Raw genomic sequence first — 20,369 nt, forward strand, 5'->3', positions numbered from 1 at the left:
ATGCACCCACTAGCGCTACATTGAGCCTTCATAAGCCCAAATCTAGCTCTGCCTAATTAAGTCTGGTGGTTGCGTTTTTTAACTGTCATCTCGAAGGGCTTCCTTTTACTGCAAGCTGCACTGTTCTCAAACCGCAAGGGATATTCTATTTGCTTCTGATAATCCTCTTTTTCCTGCCTTCTGTCTCTTTTTTCTGTGCCTGGTCCTGTTTTCCTCTCCCTCCCTTCCATACTTTCCTCTGTCTCCTGCCTGTTTCTTTACACTGTATCAGTTCCAGGCCTGTTGAACATAAGCTCTTACGTGAGCGACACCTATGCCAAAATCAGCTGGACTGCGAGGGAGGAGCAGCAGGACTCGCAGCTTTACGTGGCTTATATGAACAACCGTAAGCTTCTTGCGACAGCTCCACCCCGACACAAGTTTTAGGTGATCGAAAATAACACTTCAACATTTCCCCGTAAACATTGCCTCAATACCGTAGATATTATAATTGTATTATAGGATGCAGTGGAAACTCTTAAGATCAAACACCAGCAATGTTGTTTTTTTCATTTCAAGGATTGCATTGTGGGGGGTGGCATTCATGAGCAACCACCCCTCCCCAAATGAGTTACTGTGCCCCCCCTCACAGTGTAGCCGTTTCATGCCAAACTTTACATTTATTTTTAAGCTATGTTTAAATGTATTCATTAAAGCCACTAATCTGTGAGATAAAGCTAAAAATAAATCAAAACAAAATAAAAATGAGAAAATGTTGTTGAACATTACATCCTCTATACACAAATGTGATGGCTTTACTAAGTGAACTTTCAACCAGGCCCAATGTTTGGCACCTCCTCAAGAAGTTGAGAATTCATTCTCCTTTTTAACAAAGTTGTTTTTCAGACCACAGCGGCACACCGCTGCATACACCAAACACTTGTCGCTTCAACCCATCCAAAGCAAAACAATGTGTTAAATTTTCTCAATACCAACCATGGTTTGTGGGTGTTGATTGTGTGACAAAATGCGCTTTCTACTCTGGGCTAAGAATCTCCCACCCACACGTATCGGCTCAGACGCCGACACTGGTCATTTCAATTATTTTTCTCGTTTAAAAATTCTAAAAAACGCCGGACAAAATACAATGATCAGCTTCAGGGTGAAACTTCCTATCACAAAGCTCTAAGTACCATTGTGACACAAGTGCAATAAGAAGTTAACTATTATTAAAAGTAAAACTAAAGCAGTCACATATTTATACATAATGCTAATTGATGATAGAAAAAAACAAACTGCAATAAACACCTTAACAATGACAAGCTAAGGTCAGAAACATTTCATGGTGGCTCAACTGAGCTCACGAGTGTGTTTCAACTCTCTAGCATCATGTTATTATTCCCTGCCAGGATGATTGTTTAAGATTTGCTGCTGGTGCACTTGTTGTGCTTGGCTTGTGTGTAGGTGATGGTAACTGGCGAATATCCGAGGCGGTAAACACGTCTCGACGCTTCCACGTAATTGACGGGCTCAAACCGGGGACGGTGTACACAGTGCGCCTCATGGCCAAGACTTTGCTCGATAACGCTAGCATTTTCGAAGACGTTATCCACACGCAAGTCAAAGGTAAGGGGAGGCAAACTTGTTGTGTGACGTCAGTAGCACTTAGTGTTGTCTGCTGTTACGGGCCGGCCCAAGGCATATGCAAACTAAACACCTGCTTAATGATATACATGATTTAATTATTTATATTTGTTTTTAAACCATTTTGTCACCTTGTTTAAGGTACTTTTGTTCCGTTTAATAACTATTGACATTTTAATGTAGATTTTCTTTGTTTTATACAATTTTACTGATATTATTTTGATTTTTTTTTTCACTTTTTCTAGTTCCTGCTGTTGCACTTTTTTTTTTTTTTTTTTACCACAAATAATACTCAATATAACACTTTGAAACTGAATGAGTGGTTTAATTAACACTTAATTAACACTGGGACCATTTTGTTCCCTTTACTAGTCATTGGTGATATTCCGTATTCCAATGCTTTGGCAATTGCGTGAAACAAGCCCAATCTCTTCCTGTCATGTAATTATTAAAAGGTTGCAACTGACTATATGCATTATCATCTATTAATATTCACCAATGACTGGTCAATAATCAATATTATTGGCAGAAATAGAGAGCACCAAAATTGAATTTTGCTTCGGGCAAAATGGATTGGGCCGACTTTGCTGCTTTGGCACAGTTTGATATTTACTTAGTGCAGGCTGTGTTCCTGCTGAAGGGAAGAAGTGTTATCTTCTCCAGCTTGAATCCGTGCTGCCCCTTCGACATAAATGTTCATAAACTGCCGTTTTAAATGATTCTTTGATGTCATCTGCAGGCGTAGCAGGCCGTCAAAGAAACATATCTACAAAGGGCTGGTTGATCGGGACTATGTGTGCTGCAGCGTTCTTCACGCTCGTTGTCCTCACCGTGTGCTTTATGCGGAGGAACCAAGGTGGCAAGTATGCAGGTACGCCGCCGCCTGGAAGACAAGACTTGCTCGCCATGGACAAAGGTCAGTTAGTCTTTCAACGGGTTTTGCTATAGGGTCTGCTGTGTCTTTTTTGGAAGTCAACCAAAATAGTGATACCTTGACTGACATACATCATCCCCCTTGGTTTGGATGTACATCAACTTTTGGCCTTGGTTTTGGTTGACCTCCTGAAAGAAGGGGCCTCAACCCTAAAAACCCCAAACTCTTTGCATCGTGCATGCATGTTCCATGTCTGCATAATAATCTTATCAGGCCTGACCGCGGGGAATGAAGTGATCATGACAGACTCAACTCTTTTCTCTGTCCTGAAGATTTTGTAGGATGACTGGAATACTAGTATGGAAGTTAAAGAAACTTGGAGTTCCAACTAGTCCAGTAGTGGAACGCAAATCCTGAATCCAAACTAAAGTAGGGCGAGATGGACAATATAAAGTAGCTTAACATCAGGTGTAATATTTTTCCGTAAATTCTTTCATAATAATAGAAGAACATGGGAACAATAATAATAGAACTAAAAAAGGACCCATAGCTGAAAGCTTATACACAAAGGTGATGCACAGAATGAACTAAATAAATAAGATGTTTTTTTCCCCTCATATTCCTATACTGCCTATTAAAAAGAAAGTCTTGAATTAGCTTAAAAATGATTTTAAGTGTTAAGTGTGTCTTCCCTGAACCTGTAATTACGAGCTTAGGGTGAGGAAGCTTTAATTAATGAAGTAGCTTCTGTCACTTCTCTATGCATTACAAAGTGTTAGTGAGTCCTGCCAAATTTCCAGCACAGCAGGGTCTGACAAGCTTGCTACTGCATGTGAAAAATGTTTTGCATGCCCGTGTTAAGTGTTTCTTCTGAATAAGAAAAATCTTGTCAAGGTGGATGAAGCAGTTCCAACTTCTCACCTGTGCTTGTGCACCCGCTGGGCCTCTGTGCTTCTTCATAGAAGAGAAATACTCATTCTCCTCACATCTACTTTATTTCCTCACAAGCTGTCTTCTCCCTTGCAACCCACCTCAGCGTGGGTAGCTTTTGACAAGTATTGAAAAATTTCACAAGCACTTTTGGACCTCCCATTTTTTTCCCACCCATTTCTTTATATAACAATGTTTTTTTTACTCTGCTCAGTTCAATTTCAAGGCAAGAATAGATAAAAAGTAAGGAATAGAAGCTCTTCGTACTCACACTTGATAGAATGTTTACACAAATCATTTGTTTGTTTTCACTCCTGTCTTTTGAAATCGAATTCTGGCATGCACTCAAATGTTTCCGTGTTGATTTTGCATTATTGCAGCTTGGATGTTAAGTGGCGCTTTACTTTCTTTGCAACCTTTGCCTGGCAGAAAACCAACAAAATATTTTAGAGGTGCTAATCGCCTATCAAATTAATTGATAACTATTTTTGATAATATAACAAAAAGAGACCTTGATTGGTTTAGAACTGTCTAAATTCTCAAAATTTAAGATTTTCAATAATAAATATTATACAATTTCTCCAGTCCGATATGAAAGAAGGCTAACGCTTTGTGTTGCATCAAAACGAAACATTTGGAAACATCTGCTTTGAATTTTGTCCATTGTCTGAAATGTTATGGCTCAAACCAGTAAATAAATCAGAATTCATTCATCTGTGTGTTTTATGCACTGGCAAATTGAATTAATGACCTGTTTTGCAAAAAAGGATTGAAATTAAAAGATGTTTTTTAATTGCCAAAATAATAAAGCTATTGATTGATTATTAAAATAATCATTAGGTGCAGCACCAAACTGTTTTATTGCAGATTTATCTATCCTTCTGTGGGCACACACAGGAAACCTAACAATTATATTATTGTAGGTGTGCAAATTGTGGCTAAGGTCTGTCCAGACAAAACAAAATCATGTCTAATAGCCAAAATGCCCGAATTGTTTTTGCAGTGAAAGAGAAGGAAGACCACCCTGATGAGGAGTCACAATCCATGAATAATGACACCTTTTGTGAATACAGGTAAGCTGCAGCATTTCATTTTAAGGAACCGCCCATTGATCAATGTGTGCAGAGCCGGCATGCCCATTAGGCAATAAAGGCAAATGGTAAGGGTGCTTTGATGGGGGCATCACAAAATCGAGAAAAAAAACGATTCAACCATATTTAAATGAGTTATGTATTGCTTAACGTTTTCAAAGGAATACGCTAATGTTCAAATCTTCTCTGTAAATGGAGGGGCACATTTATTGATATGACACCAGAGAACTTTGTAATCATGTCAAATTAACCAAACCTCTAACTAAGTTGATGTCTTTTTCTGTGCCCCACCATTAGCCCCCACCCCAACCCAAGTCGAAGGCAAAGTGCACTCTTAACTGTGCGCATGGGTGGAGTTTTCTTCCTTTTGGTATTTTTGTAGATGGTGTCAGTCTTTGACATTGCGGAAGCAAAACATGCATAATAGGCAACCTGTATTTATCAGGGTTTTCATGTTTATATTTTAAATTACCAATATTGAATTATTCTTAAATCATATTCTAAATTGGATGACATCGTCCTATATATTAAAGTCACAGATAGAAGGGGACCACTGTATAATATCTCGCCTTGTGGACCATAGTGGGTAAGGCCGGCTCTGATTGTGTGTAATGAAAAAGCTACACGTTGAACACACTTTCAATTTCCTTTTACTGTCATTTCTTTCTTCCTATCCAAAAAGCAAACCTTCCGTTCACGAGCTTTACGAGGATGAGCCTAGAAGACACTTTTCAACTTTCCGTCATGAAATTGGCTAGGTAATCACACAGAGTAGATGAAATTAGTTGAAGTAGGACCTAGTAAATGTGTTGTGCTCCCTTTAGTCAGATACAAGGCCTTTTGAATTGGACTAAACATAAGCTTGTGTGTAGTTTGTGTATTGCTTGGGGCATCAGTAGTTTGTTTATTGCAGTGCTTTAAATATGCATGTATGTGTTTTTGCGCCTCTTACTTTATGCTGCACTGTCATTTGAACTGAGTATTGACAGGGACACTTAATCTAAGCAACACAATGAGAGATGATACGAGACATGTAGGAAAAATGCAGTGGTGCTCCGACTGATGAGCCATGACGCCATGCACATAATTTTAAACACATCTTAAATCATTTTCCCCCATTGGAATCAATGCAAATACCATTAAACCTTCCAGCCCACAAAAAATACCATCATTGTGGTCTTGTCCTTCAAAAAATACAGTATAACATAATTAAATACAATATAAAAAAGTGTTTTTGCATCATAATTTCATGCTTCAATGCTCAGAATTGCCTGCACTTCTGTCACATTCAGCAAAATCGCATTACACCTCCTGTGCCAGAAATGAGGATGATCAGATGGATGTGTGGTGTGTCAATGAGGGAGAAAAAAAACAGTGCAGAGCTGAGAAAGAGGATGGGAGTGGAGGCCATAGTGGATGTGGTGAGGAGAGGCAGACTGCGATGGTACGGACATGTAGTGAGGAAGGACGAGAACGACTGGGTGAAGAAAGTTGTGTCGCATAATGTAGAGGGAACAAGACCCAGTGGCCGACCTAAAAAGACCTGGCAGACGACCGTGTCAGCCGACATGAAGGCACTCGGCATCAACCACGAGATGGCCATGGACCGTTCCCGGTGGAAGAAAGCCATATCAAGAACCCAGTCCAACCCAGCGGCGCCTGGAAAACGGACTTTAAACCGATGATGATGATGATGATGTGCCACAACTTCGACCTGTTTTCAGCTGGTCTAAGTTCAGGTGCGCCAGGGCCGTATTACACAAGAAAAAGGCCAAAGTCCACTGAAATACCCAGTATGGTGCAGTGTGAGCTGCCAAATTCCCAAACATACAAAAGGATGCTTGCACAAGCATGAAAATGAGAATATGTGCGTTCTTATGTCCAAACTCGCACGTGTTTTCTATGAAAATAGACCAAAACGGCAGTGAATGCAATTCCAGGTAATTTTCTATAACTGCACCGCTATCAATTCTATCATTCTATGTGGCACGGTCATGTATGTGTAAGGTGATAGAGATGGAAAAATATGAGGAAAATGGCACCAGAATAAACCCATCTCCTCTTTCAGCACCAGAGACAGCACCATTTACTTGTCAATACACAGCCCAGTGAGGCCACTTAATGTTTCAAAGCCACAGGCAGGGGTCAGAGATTCTAACCTGTATCGTCCAGAGGCAGAAAAGGATCAATGAGTCACACTGACTGAAATCACATATTCAAGTGCTCAAGACTTCCACAGCAGTACTCTCTTTGCCACATGGGGCTCGAGATGAGTGGGCGGAGGGTTAACTTGGCTGTTGCATTGGATGATTTCATACTATTCAGCTTTGGATGGCAGCAGCCAATGACCGTGTCTTAACTATTTATCTTTTAGCCATGCACAGTGAAAAACATAATGGAACAGATGTTGTTTAAAGACAAAGATATGGCTCTTTTTGGTTTATTATTGCTTTTAGGGATTGGGCCAGTGTAAAAACATTTACCTGCACAGCAAAATCAGAAATGTTAGATTTTTAGTGTTGATAATACAATTTTTTAGTGAGTGTGAATGTTGCAGTGAGTGTTGATTCTAAAAGTAAATTGGGATATTTTCCAATAAACATCAGTGTTGATTTTGCTACTGTATATTTGGCATCATTTGTCGATTTAGTGTGGATCTGTAAAGACACTTTTGAAGTGTTACATTTACCGTAATTGCCGGACTATAAACCGCACCGGATTATAAACCGCACCAGCTCTTACATAAGCCTCACCGGACTATAAACCGCACGTGCATACGAGTTTTTTACAAAGAAAGACAGTACATAGAAAGCCTTTTTAACGTTTTAATAACATACTTAAACATGTCTTTCTAAACATTGCCTGTGACGCAGCAGTAGTACCGCAGCAACGCGGAAGTGTGCACGCGAGTTATTAGCAAAGAAAGACTGGACACAACGTTTTTTTTAAAGCTTTAATAACATACCTTAACATTTCTTTCCAAACACTGCCTGTGACGCGGCAGTAATACCGCAGCAACACGGAAGTAACACAGCAAAGTCACTGAGACGCGGCGGTAACACAGCAGCAATACGGTAGCACAGCACTAACAGGGCTGGTTAAAAAAAACATACCAGTAAAAGTAAAAAAGGAGCCGTCTTCCTCTTCCTCTTGTGCACTGAAACCATCAAAGACTTCCTCCTTAGTGCCCGATTGGAATAGCGTTAGATATCCTTCGCCTCACACTTTCTCAGTCTCTCTTTCGTCGTCGGTTTTATGCATTTCTTCGAGTGTGAAGAGGGTCTGTTCATGCTAATCTTATTCATGCACGAAGCGCTAAATTAACATTAAACTAGCGAGCGACACATATAGCTTAAAAGCGGCATCATATGCATTTCTTTTGTCCCCCATAATGATGGTTTGTGTATAAAAGCTTCCTGTCTTTGTGTGAATGCGGGTGTGTGCGTGATGCGCGAAATGTAAACACAAACTAGCACGTCTTCTTCGGCGCATTATCTCTTCTTTGTCTGTCTCGCTCTTGCTTCCTGCTAGAGCGCCCCCTGGAGACCGGAGGCCGTAAAAATCCATAAGTACGCTCCAGAGTAGACACAAGATACTGTCATCAACATCAACTGCCTTTGGCTTAAAAGCGGCATCATATGCATTTCTTTTGTCCCCCATGATGACGGTTTGTGTATAAAGGCTTCCTTTCAGTAATGTCCGTCTTGATCGCGTACTGCGTGATGCGCAAAATGTAAACACAAACTAGCGCGTCTTCTTCGGCGCATTATCTCTTCTTCGCCTGTCTCACTCTTGCTTCCTGGAGGCCGGAGGCCGTAAAAATCGATAAGTACGCCGCGCCGCCGTTTAAGGTTCAAAGTAACCTTCTGAATAAAATGCATTAAAAGTTCACATTCATTACAACTTGTTTTTGGTGAGCAAAATGTCAGAAGAATTGAATTTAAATGCTGATTGATTGGGTTTTAATACAATGCAGATGGTCCAAACAGCGCCACTGCTTTGTGTAATCTCTGAGTGACATGGCAGAGTAAGAGAAAGGGTTTAGAGCACAGGTGTCAAACTCAAGGCCCGGGGGCCAGATACGGCCCGCCACATCATTCTATGTGGCCCGCGAAGACAAATTGTGCATCAAATTCGTGTGTCATTACTAGAATTGCAAATTGTCTTCACTTTTAATAATATCTTTTTTTATTTAATATTTGACCAGTTTTTACTCGTCTGATTTGAAAACGAGTTATTTGTCAGTTTGTTTTATAGCTTTTACTGCATATAATAGTGTTAAGAGTAAAAGTGATCAAGTCATCACAAAAATCACGAAAAAATCTTATATAAGCCGCACCTGACTATAAGCCTCAGGGTCCAAAATTTTGGAAAAAAGTCGCGGCTTATAGTCCGGAAATTACGGTAACTCTGTAGTTGTTAAATTAACACTGCCAATTTAGCTGTGTGGAGGCTTCATTGAATCAATCAAAAATTAATCAATCAATCAATCAATCAATCAATCAATCAATCAATCAATCAATCAATCAATCAATCAATCAATCAATCAATCAATCAATCGTATACAATGGCTCACTGTGTGCATCAAGCACAACAAATGATTTGCTTTTTTCCACAATTTAAAGCAGTTCACTGGTGTCTTTATAAAAAGTATGACGTTCTTTAGTCAAAATACAAATAGAATAAGAATTACAGCACATTTTACGTGAACTTGCAATGCGAATAAACACATTGGCAGGAAAATGCAGCAAGCGAAAATCTTGGTGGTTTAATTACACACTGAATAGACACCCAGTGACACAAGCTATACTGAAAGGTAACAATTAAAAGGCCAATTGTCCTTTAAAAAATATGCTTCTACATAAAAATGAAACTTTTCATAACTTAAATTCATAACTTTCTGGACTGTCATTGTTCGGTGGCTTTTTTTGTTGTTGTCGGGGTGATGCTGAAAGAAAGGAGAATCAATTGAATCCCGGTTTTCTTGAGATCACCGCTTGCTGTTTTTGTGACAATGATGTTTTTGTTTGTACACAAACAAAAGAAATCACCTAAAATAGCCCTTTCTGCCTTCTTCCATTCTGAACATAGTGAGTCACAGTTGCATGCCGACTGCCAATGGCATTCCTGTGATGCCTGCCAGTACAATTATTCAACAGGAAGAAACGTGTTGTCTTGGGTGTCTTCAAATTGTTCATGCGCTGTACCTCCAAGATGTGATAAGAAGGTTGCAGCCCAGCAAGTTGCAGGCATGAAAGTGATGCTGGGCAATAGCTCCGACTCACTCACTGCTGTGCACATGCTGATATGGCTCCAACACACTTTGGTTTGCTTTGGATATTGTTTTCATCTCTGAGGTTTCACCCAGGTGGAGGTCATTGTATGACACCAACTACTGTTGATCTGTAATAATAGTCCCTGTGAAGCAATGGGACCACATTGGATTAGGACCAAGTCCACGTCAGCCACCTCTGACACACCCACAGAGCTTCCAATAGTCAGCATTTTATGGGGTTCATATTCTAAATTGGGTGACAGTTCAAAGTTGTAGCACAGGTGTCATGTGACTTTGATGAATTTGATTCAGCACTCAGCTGATATGTTTGGTGGATGTCATTGGATTGCATTAATAAATATGGCAACAACATGCATGCATTGAACCCTTTGGGTTATTCTAAAAAGAAATTCATTGAAGGTATGCTCATTATTGTCACGTTTATTAAATCGTTTCCAAGTGTGTACTTCACACTGTAAATACTTGAAAATGGGTTACGTTGCACATTGATGACTGTTTTAAGGAATTTGAGTGTTCACATAAAAACACTCGTCATTATAAATGATGGCAGCGTATTCTTTTAAATGTTGAAGGTTTGAATATATAAATATTTGCTCAACTCCAGTGTATTGCTGGAGGGAGTGTTGGGAATTCAGTGGAGAAGTGAGACTGCTCCTATCTGTTTAGAATGCCTCTCATGCTTGGTTTCATGAAGCTGTTCTGACTGCCATCCCCCCAGAGTGCCTTTAGCCTGCCTATGATGTTGTTTCCTGGCTTTAAAGCTGGATCCGGGCCTCACTTATGCCCTTTGAGTCTCTGAAGGCAATAAGCCACCCACTGCTTTGCCACGTGTCCGGAGAGCTGACAAGTGGTAATTATGCCTCAGACTATTTCTCTTAGGAGACAGCCCACTGCTGCTTTGCCCTGCTATCCAGTGCAGGAACAGCAGGTGTCAAGGCTCAGGGCCTGCTTCCACCCATGAGAGCAGACAGGGGTGTGATTCAATTTTTTTGTTTTTCTTTTACCTTCAGCTACTTTCCTGACTTTTTTTAAGCAGAGCCATCCAAAAAAATTTAGCTTACCACATTCACGGTTATGTTTTTTGCGCGTGCACTTAAACGTGTTTTCACGTTGAGACTTTTTCGATCTCTTTTTGTATAGTATAAGTATAATCCTTCCAAGAATGCCTGGTTGGTTAAGTTTAGAAACATTCACAGAATCTGAACAAGATTGGTGGATGGATGATTTATTTTTATGTCATTAGACTGCAAAACAATTGCATAAGGTAACCTTTAGAGGGCGCAATATTGACCTTGCACTTGTAGCAAACCGGAAAGGTGCACAATGGAAAGAAGCCGGAGTGCATCTTTGTGTTTCCAATGCATGGGCAAAGCAAACCGCTGTGGGCATGTTGCTAATATCAGTCACATATTTGACTTGTCAGAGAATGCTTACTGATTCTATGGAGTTTTCCAAGACAGTCTGAAAAGACTTGAAGTGTGAAAACACTTTAAAACTTAATCAAACCTGTGGATAAGACACCTGAAACCTCCTCCTTGGATCTGATGTTTCTGTGCTACCCTGAAACCGAGTCAGTACAGGTCAATGGCCAGACAAAAGTAATTACTCTGGGCCCGGTGATGTGGCTCCACTCCATCATCCAGCTTCTTGTGAGAGGGGGCCGCAGGAAAGCTTTGTTGCTCGACCAGCTGAGGCCAACTTAGAGCGAACATCCCGAAGGAGCCGCAACACAAAAGCATTGAGCCTTTCTTTTTTTACCTCCTTTTTTTGTTTTTTTGTTTATCAGCGCATTCAAAGTCACGGTGGGCAGGCAGCGGCGTCCATGGCATTACACCACTTTTCGATAGCAGACACTTATCTTCACCGCACAACAATCATCAGCCAAAGGAGGTTTGATAAGAGCTGAAATGTGGACCGCGTGTGGCCTGCATGGTAAAACTGCCTAATGGAATAGAATAGAAAAGGAAAGATAAGACTGCTTATTAAAAGTCCTCGTGAAGGAGACCTTTGAAATTGTAACGTGCGTCTTTGTGCTCCAAATGTGTTGGACAAAGGTGTGGCGTATATCGAGGGACAGTTCTTTCTATAAGTACTTGATGTGACTGTTAGATCATTGCAGCTGCTTTCTGTTTTGAATGCACTTTGCCAAAAATAGGAATAAAAAACACATTTGTAGATTTGAATGAATTCACATTTGTTCGAAATCCTTGTGTTTGACATAAATGTTTCAAATCTTTCACATTAGTGGTCTACTTTAAAATGGATTTACGGAATTACGGTAATAACAGTGTAAAGCACATTTTGTGAGATTTCAAGTCGTCATTTTGTTAATTATCATTTCATGTGGAATCACCACTGTGCACCATGCACAGTGTGACTTTGTGCATTACTTTCCGAACATAGTATTTAATTATTCTGCTGGTTTCGAATGTTAAAATCAGCCTGATTTTTGGCTCTCGTGGAGGGTGCGATCTCACTGCATGAACTTAAAACCAATGCATCTTGCCTGTTAATAATAAGTAGCGCTTTTCAGAATCAGAAAAGCACTTTACGTTTAATGTTACGTGCTGAAGGCAGGTTTAAGTCTATTCCTCTTCTTAAGAGACTGCACCTCCTTTAAAGTCATCTTGCACCTCCCCAAGAGAAGACGCAGCCACCTCTGCACATAACTGCTTTGTGTTGCGAATGCTAAATCAAAGGACGGTGGTTTAGGGAATTAGAAAGCAGGACAGCAAGGGAGAAATCTCCTGTTTTGAGGTGACCTTCCGTCTTGTCGTGAGACACCGGCCAACTTGGCCGGTTGCCTGCTCTTAAATTGGCATCTAATCTCCTCGGCCCTGGTGTGCACCCCTTGGGAATTCCGGGAATGACAGGCTGTTTGTCTGGAATTGTATATGCCCCCACTTCTCTCTGCCAACCCCTTCCTTATTCCTCTCTCTTTCTCAATCTCAGCCTTCAACACCAACCCTCCTCACACACACACACGCACACGCACACGCACACGCACACACACACATTTTCGTTTTTCCAGGGTTTGGAATAAGCGAGACTCTTGCAATTTCCATCACGGGTTCTAAAGAGATTTGAAATTGCCTTTGGTCCTGGAGCCATGGCAATTAGCAATTAGTGAAGTGATTGTAGCAAGCCCTCGCTGCCTCCCTTGTGCCATGCAGCCCGCTGCATCTGCACCCAGCCTGCAACCCGTACTGGTGCATTGAAAGCATAAGAACTTGCCTTGTGAGTTGAGGCCGTTGTTTCTGTGGCCAAACATTTGATATTCTGCTCATGATTTGCTTCAGTTTTTGCTGTGTGACATTGTGTATTTGCTTATAGAGTAAAGAAGTCGCCGCAGGTCGTACGTGAAGCTCGCTTTGTTGTGTGCTCTATGATGTCTTTGTATATGCATTCGCTACTGACCCCGGTCTGTTGTTGATGCCAGTGACAGTGATGAAAAGCCACTGAGGGGCATCTTGTGTTCCCTGAACGGTGATGATGCGGTCGGGGACAGCGTCAGCAGAGACAGCCTGGTTGACTACGCCGACGGTGGAGGGGAATTCAGCGAGGACGGCTCCTTTATCGGGGAATATTCAGGACACAAACAAGGAGGATCTGTCACCGAGGCCAATGGATTCGGCCCTGTCACTACATAATGCCAAGCTTCCTTTCAAATTCTGACAAGAAATTCTCTATATTTGGCTACATTTATATATATATAGCGCACATAGCTCAAATCTGAAGCAATAGAAATGTCTTTTATAACAAATCTTGCCAAGAGACTGTAAAGACAAGTGTTTTTTTTGTACATACTGTAAGGCAATGAACCGAATGATTGAACTGAGCATTTTATTATGATAATTAAAAAACTTTTTTACCCATCAATTACATCTTGTTCATACATTGTGTGTTTTTACATGGAGCTCAGAGTCAACACACATTCAAATGCAGACATTAAAGTCCATCATATCCGGCCCGTATATTTTAGGTTAAGAATATTCTTCTGTCGTCATTTTTTGCAATTTAAGAAATGCTGTACCAAGTTATATAATTAGTTCATCGATTCACCCATTTTCTACATCACTTGACCTTGTTGGGGGTTGCGAGTGAGCTGGAGCCTATAACACCAATTACAGAGCACATAAGGACAAAAAACAATATTCACACTCCGATTGCAGTGGATTTCAATTAACCTAATGTATATTTTCAGCATGTCGCAGAAAGTTGGAGTACCAAGAGAAAGCGTCAACGAGCAAACATGTAAGATTTAAATAGTTTACTTCTATAATATTTTTTCATAAATTTGTAAGTCTACAGCAGTATCGCAACAAAAAGTAAGCAACATATATGGTACATTCCTGCTCACCTTTGTTGTAAAAGGTTGGATTTGACTCATTAGTGGTTTGTCACTTCCACACAGAAATACCACATCAACAATATGGATATTTATACATCTTTTTGTACGTAACGGTGTCTTGACATCACTCCTATTAGACAGAGTAAAGTTATTGCACTTAGTACTGCTTCAAAGGAGTTGGCTAAAGCTCAAAAAGTGTGGGGCAAAGCAGAGTATTAATAATTTGAGACAAATGTCACAAAACATTACATTTTTTAATGCTGAATATCTCATAGGGTGCGCAAATCAAATGCATACATACTAATAACAATTCATTAAATTTGTATAGCGCTTTTCAAAAACCCAAAGACGCTTACAGGTAACAAGGCAAAGACATACAGGAGGGGAAGGGGAAGGGGAAGAGACAATGGGATATAATTAAGAAGAGGAAACCAGTTATGGGAAGGGGAGGTCATAGGCTTGAGAGAAGAGGTACGTTTTTAGACGGGACTTAAATATGGGGAGTGTGGGTGAGTCACAGACAGACTGAGGGAGAGAGTTCCAGAGTCGGGGTGATGTGCAGGAGAACGCTCTGTCACCGAAGGATTTGAGTTTAGATTTTGGGACTGTCAGACGTGAAGTATTGGAGGATCGGAGGGAACAGTTGGGGCAGTAGGGGACAAGGAGGTCGGATAGGTAAGTGGGAACCAGGTGATGAAGGGCTTTGAAGGTGAGGAGGAGTATCTTGAAGATGATACGCTTCTTAATGGGGAGCCAGTGAAGAGAGTGGAGAACAGGAGTGATGTGTTCATGGGACCGGGTGTGGGTAAGGAGGCGGGCAGCAGAGTTTTGAACTAGTTGAAGTCTATGGAGTGAGTGAACAGTGATTCCAGTGAGAAGGGAGTTGCAGTAGTCAAGCCGGGATGAGATGAAGGCGTGAATGAGGGATTCAGCGGCAGGGAGAGAGAAGCAGTGCCGGATTTTGGCGATGTGTCGGCAGTGGAAGTAGGAGGTTTTAACAACTGAGCTAACATGAGGGTGGAAGGACAGTGTAGGGTCAAAAATAACGCCAAGGTTGCGTGCCAGAGGGGAGGGAGTGATGTTTGAGGAGTCAATGGTGAGTGTGATGGATCCAGTTTTATTAAGGGAGGATTTAGTGCCTATGAGGAGGAGCTCTGTTTTGTCACTGTTAAGTTTTAGAACGTTGTGGGTCAGTCATGTTTTCATTGTAGAGATGCAGGTTTCAAAGTGGGTGAGGGGAGGGTTTTGGGTTGGTGTGGTGCGTATATAGATCTGGGTGTCATCAGTGTAGCAGTGGAAGTCTAGATTGGGTTTGCGGATGGCATTACCAAGGGGAAAGAGGTAACAGATGAATAGGAGGGGTCCAAGAACTGAGACTTGGGGGACCTCCTGTGTGAGGATGGATGTGTGGCCGGAGAGAGAGATGAACTGGTTTCTGTTGGCGAGATAGGAGGTGAGCCAGTCGAGTGCAGTGCCCTCAACACCTAGTTGGCGCAGCCTTTGAAGGAGGATGGAATGGTTTACAGTGTCAAAGGCTGCGCTAAGGTCGAGTAGTAGTAGGATGTTGAGGGCACCAGAGTCTGCAGAAATGAGGAGATCGTTGGTGACTTTAACAAGAGCTGTTTCGGTGCTGTGAAGTGGGCGAAATCCGGACTGGAAGGGTTCATAGAGGTTGTTGGACTGGAGATGAGCATGGAGTTGGGTGGAGACAATGCGTTCAAGGGTTTTGGAAAGGAATAAAAGGTTGGAGATGGGGCGGTAGTTGGAGAGGTTGATTGGGTCCAAGGTGGTCTTTTTGAGGACGGGGGTGATGGCTGCAAGCTTATATACAGTGGGAAAGTGGCCAAGGGATAGAGACTGATTAAAAAGGGTGGTGAGGTGAGGGAGGAGGACAGGGAGGCAGGCCTTAGTTAAGGTCGTTGGAAGGGGGTCGAGAGAGCAGGTGGTTGTCTTGGATGTGGTGATGATGTCTAGGATGGTGGAGGAGTCGACAAGGGAGAAGGCAGTGAGAGAGGGGAAGGGCGGGAGGTCAGGAAGGGGGGGCAGGAGAGCAGGGGAGGTGAGGGAGGAGGAGTTATTGATGGTGTCGGTCAGAGAACTGTTGATTTGGGCGATTTTGTTGTTAAAGTTGACAAGGAAGGAGTTACATAGGAGAGTGGCTTGGTGGCCGGTGGCTGGAGCAATTTGTTGACGGTGGAGAACAGTATGTGGGGGTTCCGGTTGGTGTTGTTAATGAGAGATGAGAAGTAAGCAGATTTGGCAGCAAGAAGAGCATCACGATAGGAGAAGATGTGTTGTTTGTAGGTTTCAGCATGGACGGTGAGGCAGGTTCTTTTGTGGAGGCGTTCGAGTTGACGGCCAGTTTGTTTCATGGAGCGGCGTTCCGCGGTGCACCAAGGGGCAGAGTTAGTGAATGTAACAGAGGAAGTTTTCCAGGGGGCTAGGGAATCAAGGGAGTCAGAAAAGATGTTGTTGAGCATGGTGGGGAGGTCATCAAGGGAGGAAGAAGTGGGGTCGGAGGGAAGGGCAGAGGATAAGAGCTGGCAAAGCGTGATTGGGTTTACAGTCTTGATGTTGCGGTAGGAGATGGTGCGTTTTGTGGAATTATGAGGCGAGGGTAGAGGGGCGGAGAAGAGGATGCAGAGATGATCTGACAGTGGAAAGGTGAGAGGACGGGGGTTGGATGTGTGTGGAAAGAATGAGCATACTATATCCAGGGTGTGGCCTTTGGTGTGGGTGGGGAAGTTGATGTGCTGGGTAAGATGGAAGCAGTCCAGAAGGGAGATGAAGTCAGACGTCAGTGGAGCAGTTGGCTGGTCAATGTGGATGTTGAAGTCACCGATGAGTAGGAGGCGATAAGGAACTGAGGATACGATGGTGAGGAGTTCAGAGAGTTCAGAAAGAAAAGACGGATGTGACTTTGGGGGGCGGTAGATGAGAACAGCAGTAGTAGAGTTGGGGAGGGAAAAGGTGAGATATTCAAAGGATGAAATAGATGGGAGGTTGAGGTCCAATTCCGTTATGGGTAGGGACTGCTTATGGAGAGGTAGTCCAGATAGAAGGGATGGGTGAGCCATCAGGGAAATGTCGGTTAAAAGAGTCCAGAGCTACGGTGGCTGTAGCGGCGACGGCGGAGGATCCCAGCCTTGCTGGCAGCTGAGGCAGCAGCAGCAGGGAGACGGTGATTATTGTTGAGGTGATGAAGATCAGCAGCAGTGTAGACAATTGGGCGAGAAGTTGGTGGAATAGAAGCCCGGAGTAGCAGAAGTGATAGTTCATGGAGGAGATGAGACATGACAGCAGTTAGGAATAATCCAGATAAAATGCTAGAAGTGGCTAGTAGCTGGTTAGCTAGAAGTTGGTGTTCAGTGAAATGCATGGAAGCAGCAGTGGACCAAGTAGTGATGTTGGTGGAGTGGGTGGTGCAGTTGGTCGATCCCAACTGTACCCGCGCAAACGGCAAGTCCCAGTGTGTCATGGCGGTACACAGCCGAGCCACGATGTAAATTGAAATCCAAATTGAGAACCAAACAAATGAATTAGTCCCTCGGATAACAGCTAAAGTAACTTTATCTAAAGGTTTTGTCTTGTTAAGGCTTTGTTATTTACCAATGGTCCTTAATTTCATGTTAAGAAACTAATTATATTATTTTTAAGGAGAAAATGTATTGATGGTATTGACTTTTTTGTTGTTATTGTTTACCTTATAATTTACCTTATAATTTAAAAGGTTTTAAAGCAATCAGTCAATTGTTTGCACCAAGTGACTGAGCTATCTTCCAAGGGGTCAAACACTCAGGAATCCCTTTTTCCCCTACCGTTGACCTCTCTTTGGTCTCCGCATGCATAATGCATATCGCTCAAATATTAATCAAGGATATACTTTACATGAATCCAATGAAATAAAGTACTGAATATTTCATTGGCTTGATGCTCTTCTTCTTAGTTGTTCAGGACTTAAGAGTGAAACGAACCTAAAATTACGTAAAATTATGTTGAGATGTTGCTGTTATTTTTGGCGTCTCTCATGATGTGCGGCATATTTTGTTTTAAACTCACCAGAACAAACAGCCTTATGGAAGAAAGTAGCTGTGAAGGTGTCAATCTTTCCTGAAGCATTCCCATAACACCAATTATGACATGCGGCAATCGAAAACAATAAGAGAAAATAGCGAACTAACAAAGATGGCAGATGATTTACTAACAACCCGTCTAGCCATGCAAAACATTCACATTCACATTATTTAACTGTCATTTCTGTACCATTCTTATAACAACTTCAGTTCTGAAACTACACATTACCAAACCAAGTTATTTGCTTAACCAGAGGTGTCAAATCCAGATCCAGAAAGTTATAAAAACTGTCACAGTTTGGTTATATCCACAAATTCTTGGAATCTACTGACAGTGGCAGGATTTTTATTTTTTGGACCTGGACTTGACACCTCTGGTTTAGACTGCTACATCTGGCTCGAGGCAACACTTTTTTTCTATTTTATGCTTTTTTTTTTTTTCATTTTTATGTCATTAAGCAGAGTTCACAGTGCTCAATCATACAAAAAGTACATACGTACATACATACATAGGCTACATAAAGTCCATACAGTCGCACCTACAAGGGGCTCAAGATGTCAGTCCAACCGGCATTTGAGAAAAAAATTATGACAAAAACAACACAACACAATAAACAATAATGTTGCTCTTTGTTAAATATATAGAATGAATTTGACCGAAAAGGGAAAAGTGTCTGCAAATATCATTTTAAAAATTATTCACAACTGGAGCTTGTGTGATTTGAGTTGAGTTATTAAGCCTGCAAAATCGTTTGTGCTCATGTTGATAGGTTTCCTGTGTCCACCTTAAGCAAACAGCCTCTCACAGCTTTATAAGTCTGTCGATAGTCTACTGATTTAAAATACCCAAAGCAGACCTGGCATAAAGCAGTCTGTAAAAGTCTTGCTGGCTCATGTGAAGATAAAGGTCATTTAAAGTGACAATCCCGGTATTGTTAGGGATGATGCCCTCATACGTTTCAAAATTGCTTTCTCTCCACCAAATGCTAAAACATCAGAACAACAATAAACCATTACATCGGTCAAAGCTGCCATCAGGGTCACACTAAAGTGCCTTTTTATGCGAGGATGTGCAGGATCTTGGGTCACAATGTTAACTATTTTGATTGATGCATTGTTGCATACGGTAGGGCAGTATGGGGGAGTCAGGGTGGTGGTTATACAGGTTTATAGTTTAGCTGTAGCTTAGCTTTAACTGACATCTGTATTAATAATAGCAGTTGTTCTATGACTGTAATCGTAGTAATAGTGATGGGAGTACTAGTAGTAGTACCTGTTTGAGTTCCAACTAATGGTGCTCCATAAAAATGGATGGATGGATGGATGGATGGATGGATGGATGGATGGATGGATGGATGGATGGACGGACGGACGGACGGACGGACGGATGGACGGATGGATGGGCAGACGGATGGCAGTCTTAAAACTACAAATTCCCCAATTTAAAAGATGTAGCCATAAACAAATGCTTTTAAAAGACTTAATTTCGTATACCTTTAGATACCATGATTATATTTGCTGTTTTACATCGAATGTGCTGATTGAGACGTGACTAATGACTGAATGTGTGCTCTGTTATGGTTGTGGGGTGAGGGGTAGCACAAATAGCGTGACTCGCCTTGGGTACTGGCAATCCATGCCATGCCGCTGCCTGTCTTCACATACAAAACCATTGATCTTGGTTAAAAGCAGATAACCCCCTCTTTTTCAGTCAATTTGATCAGTACCGATATTTAGGCTAAGTGCCTTGGAAATTGCCTGGTGGGAGGAAATCGATAACATGTATTCCCTTGCACCCATGGGCAGAAAGCACTCAATGGCTTTAAACATTCCACCTCACACGTGCGCACAAATGCAACTTTGGCAAAATGTCAGTTCAGAATAGGTCTGTCCGGGGAAGAAGATGGCGAGTGAGCGTCACATACATGAAGGTCTCATCCATAATGCACGCGGTCGGGTTCACCGCAAGGGTAAGTGTGTGTGTGACAGGTGTTTGCAGAGGTGCTCTCATATGCACCTGGTGAAGAACCAGGAAGCAAAAGCCACACTATGAGGAGTTATGGCAACGTCATCGCTCTGTTTTTTGAAATGGACCAACAATCTTGTGAGGGAATGGCTTCAAAGGCACACT

The 20,369-nt window shown here is 41.9% G+C and overlaps 1 protein-coding gene and 1 pseudogene across 10 annotated transcripts in view; one reads left to right on the forward strand and one right to left on the reverse strand.

The window, feature by feature from the left end:
- chl1a (cell adhesion molecule L1-like a) overlaps positions 1-13,693 on the forward strand; it is a 54,911-nt gene extending 41,218 nt beyond the window's left edge. For 5 of the 10 annotated variants that reach the window (XM_049755402.2, XM_049755401.2, XM_049755404.2 and 2 more), the window contains exons 26-30: positions 272-385; positions 1,444-1,605; positions 2,363-2,539; positions 4,431-4,500; positions 13,254-13,693. In XM_049755402.2, coding sequence (XP_049611359.1) covers positions 272-385; positions 1,444-1,605; positions 2,363-2,539; positions 4,431-4,500; positions 13,254-13,464 — 734 coding nt within the window. In that variant the 3' untranslated portion in view covers positions 13,465-13,693. Of the gene's footprint in view, positions 1-271; positions 386-1,443; positions 1,606-2,362; positions 2,540-4,430; positions 4,501-5,200; positions 5,277-13,253 lie in introns of all 10 variants that reach the window. The other 5 variants (XM_049755408.2, XM_049755409.2, XM_049755406.2 and 2 more) reach the window with 5 other exon arrangements.
- Positions 13,694-14,562: 869 nt separating this feature from the next.
- On the reverse strand, positions 14,563-17,242 carry LOC137840077 (uncharacterized; annotated as a pseudogene).
- Positions 17,243-20,369: the final 3,127 nt, after the last annotated feature.

The sequence above is a fragment of the Syngnathus scovelli genome, chromosome 2 (assembly GCF_024217435.2).
Source record: "Syngnathus scovelli strain Florida chromosome 2, RoL_Ssco_1.2, whole genome shotgun sequence".
NCBI classification, from domain to species: Eukaryota; Metazoa; Chordata; class Actinopteri; order Syngnathiformes; family Syngnathidae; genus Syngnathus; species Syngnathus scovelli.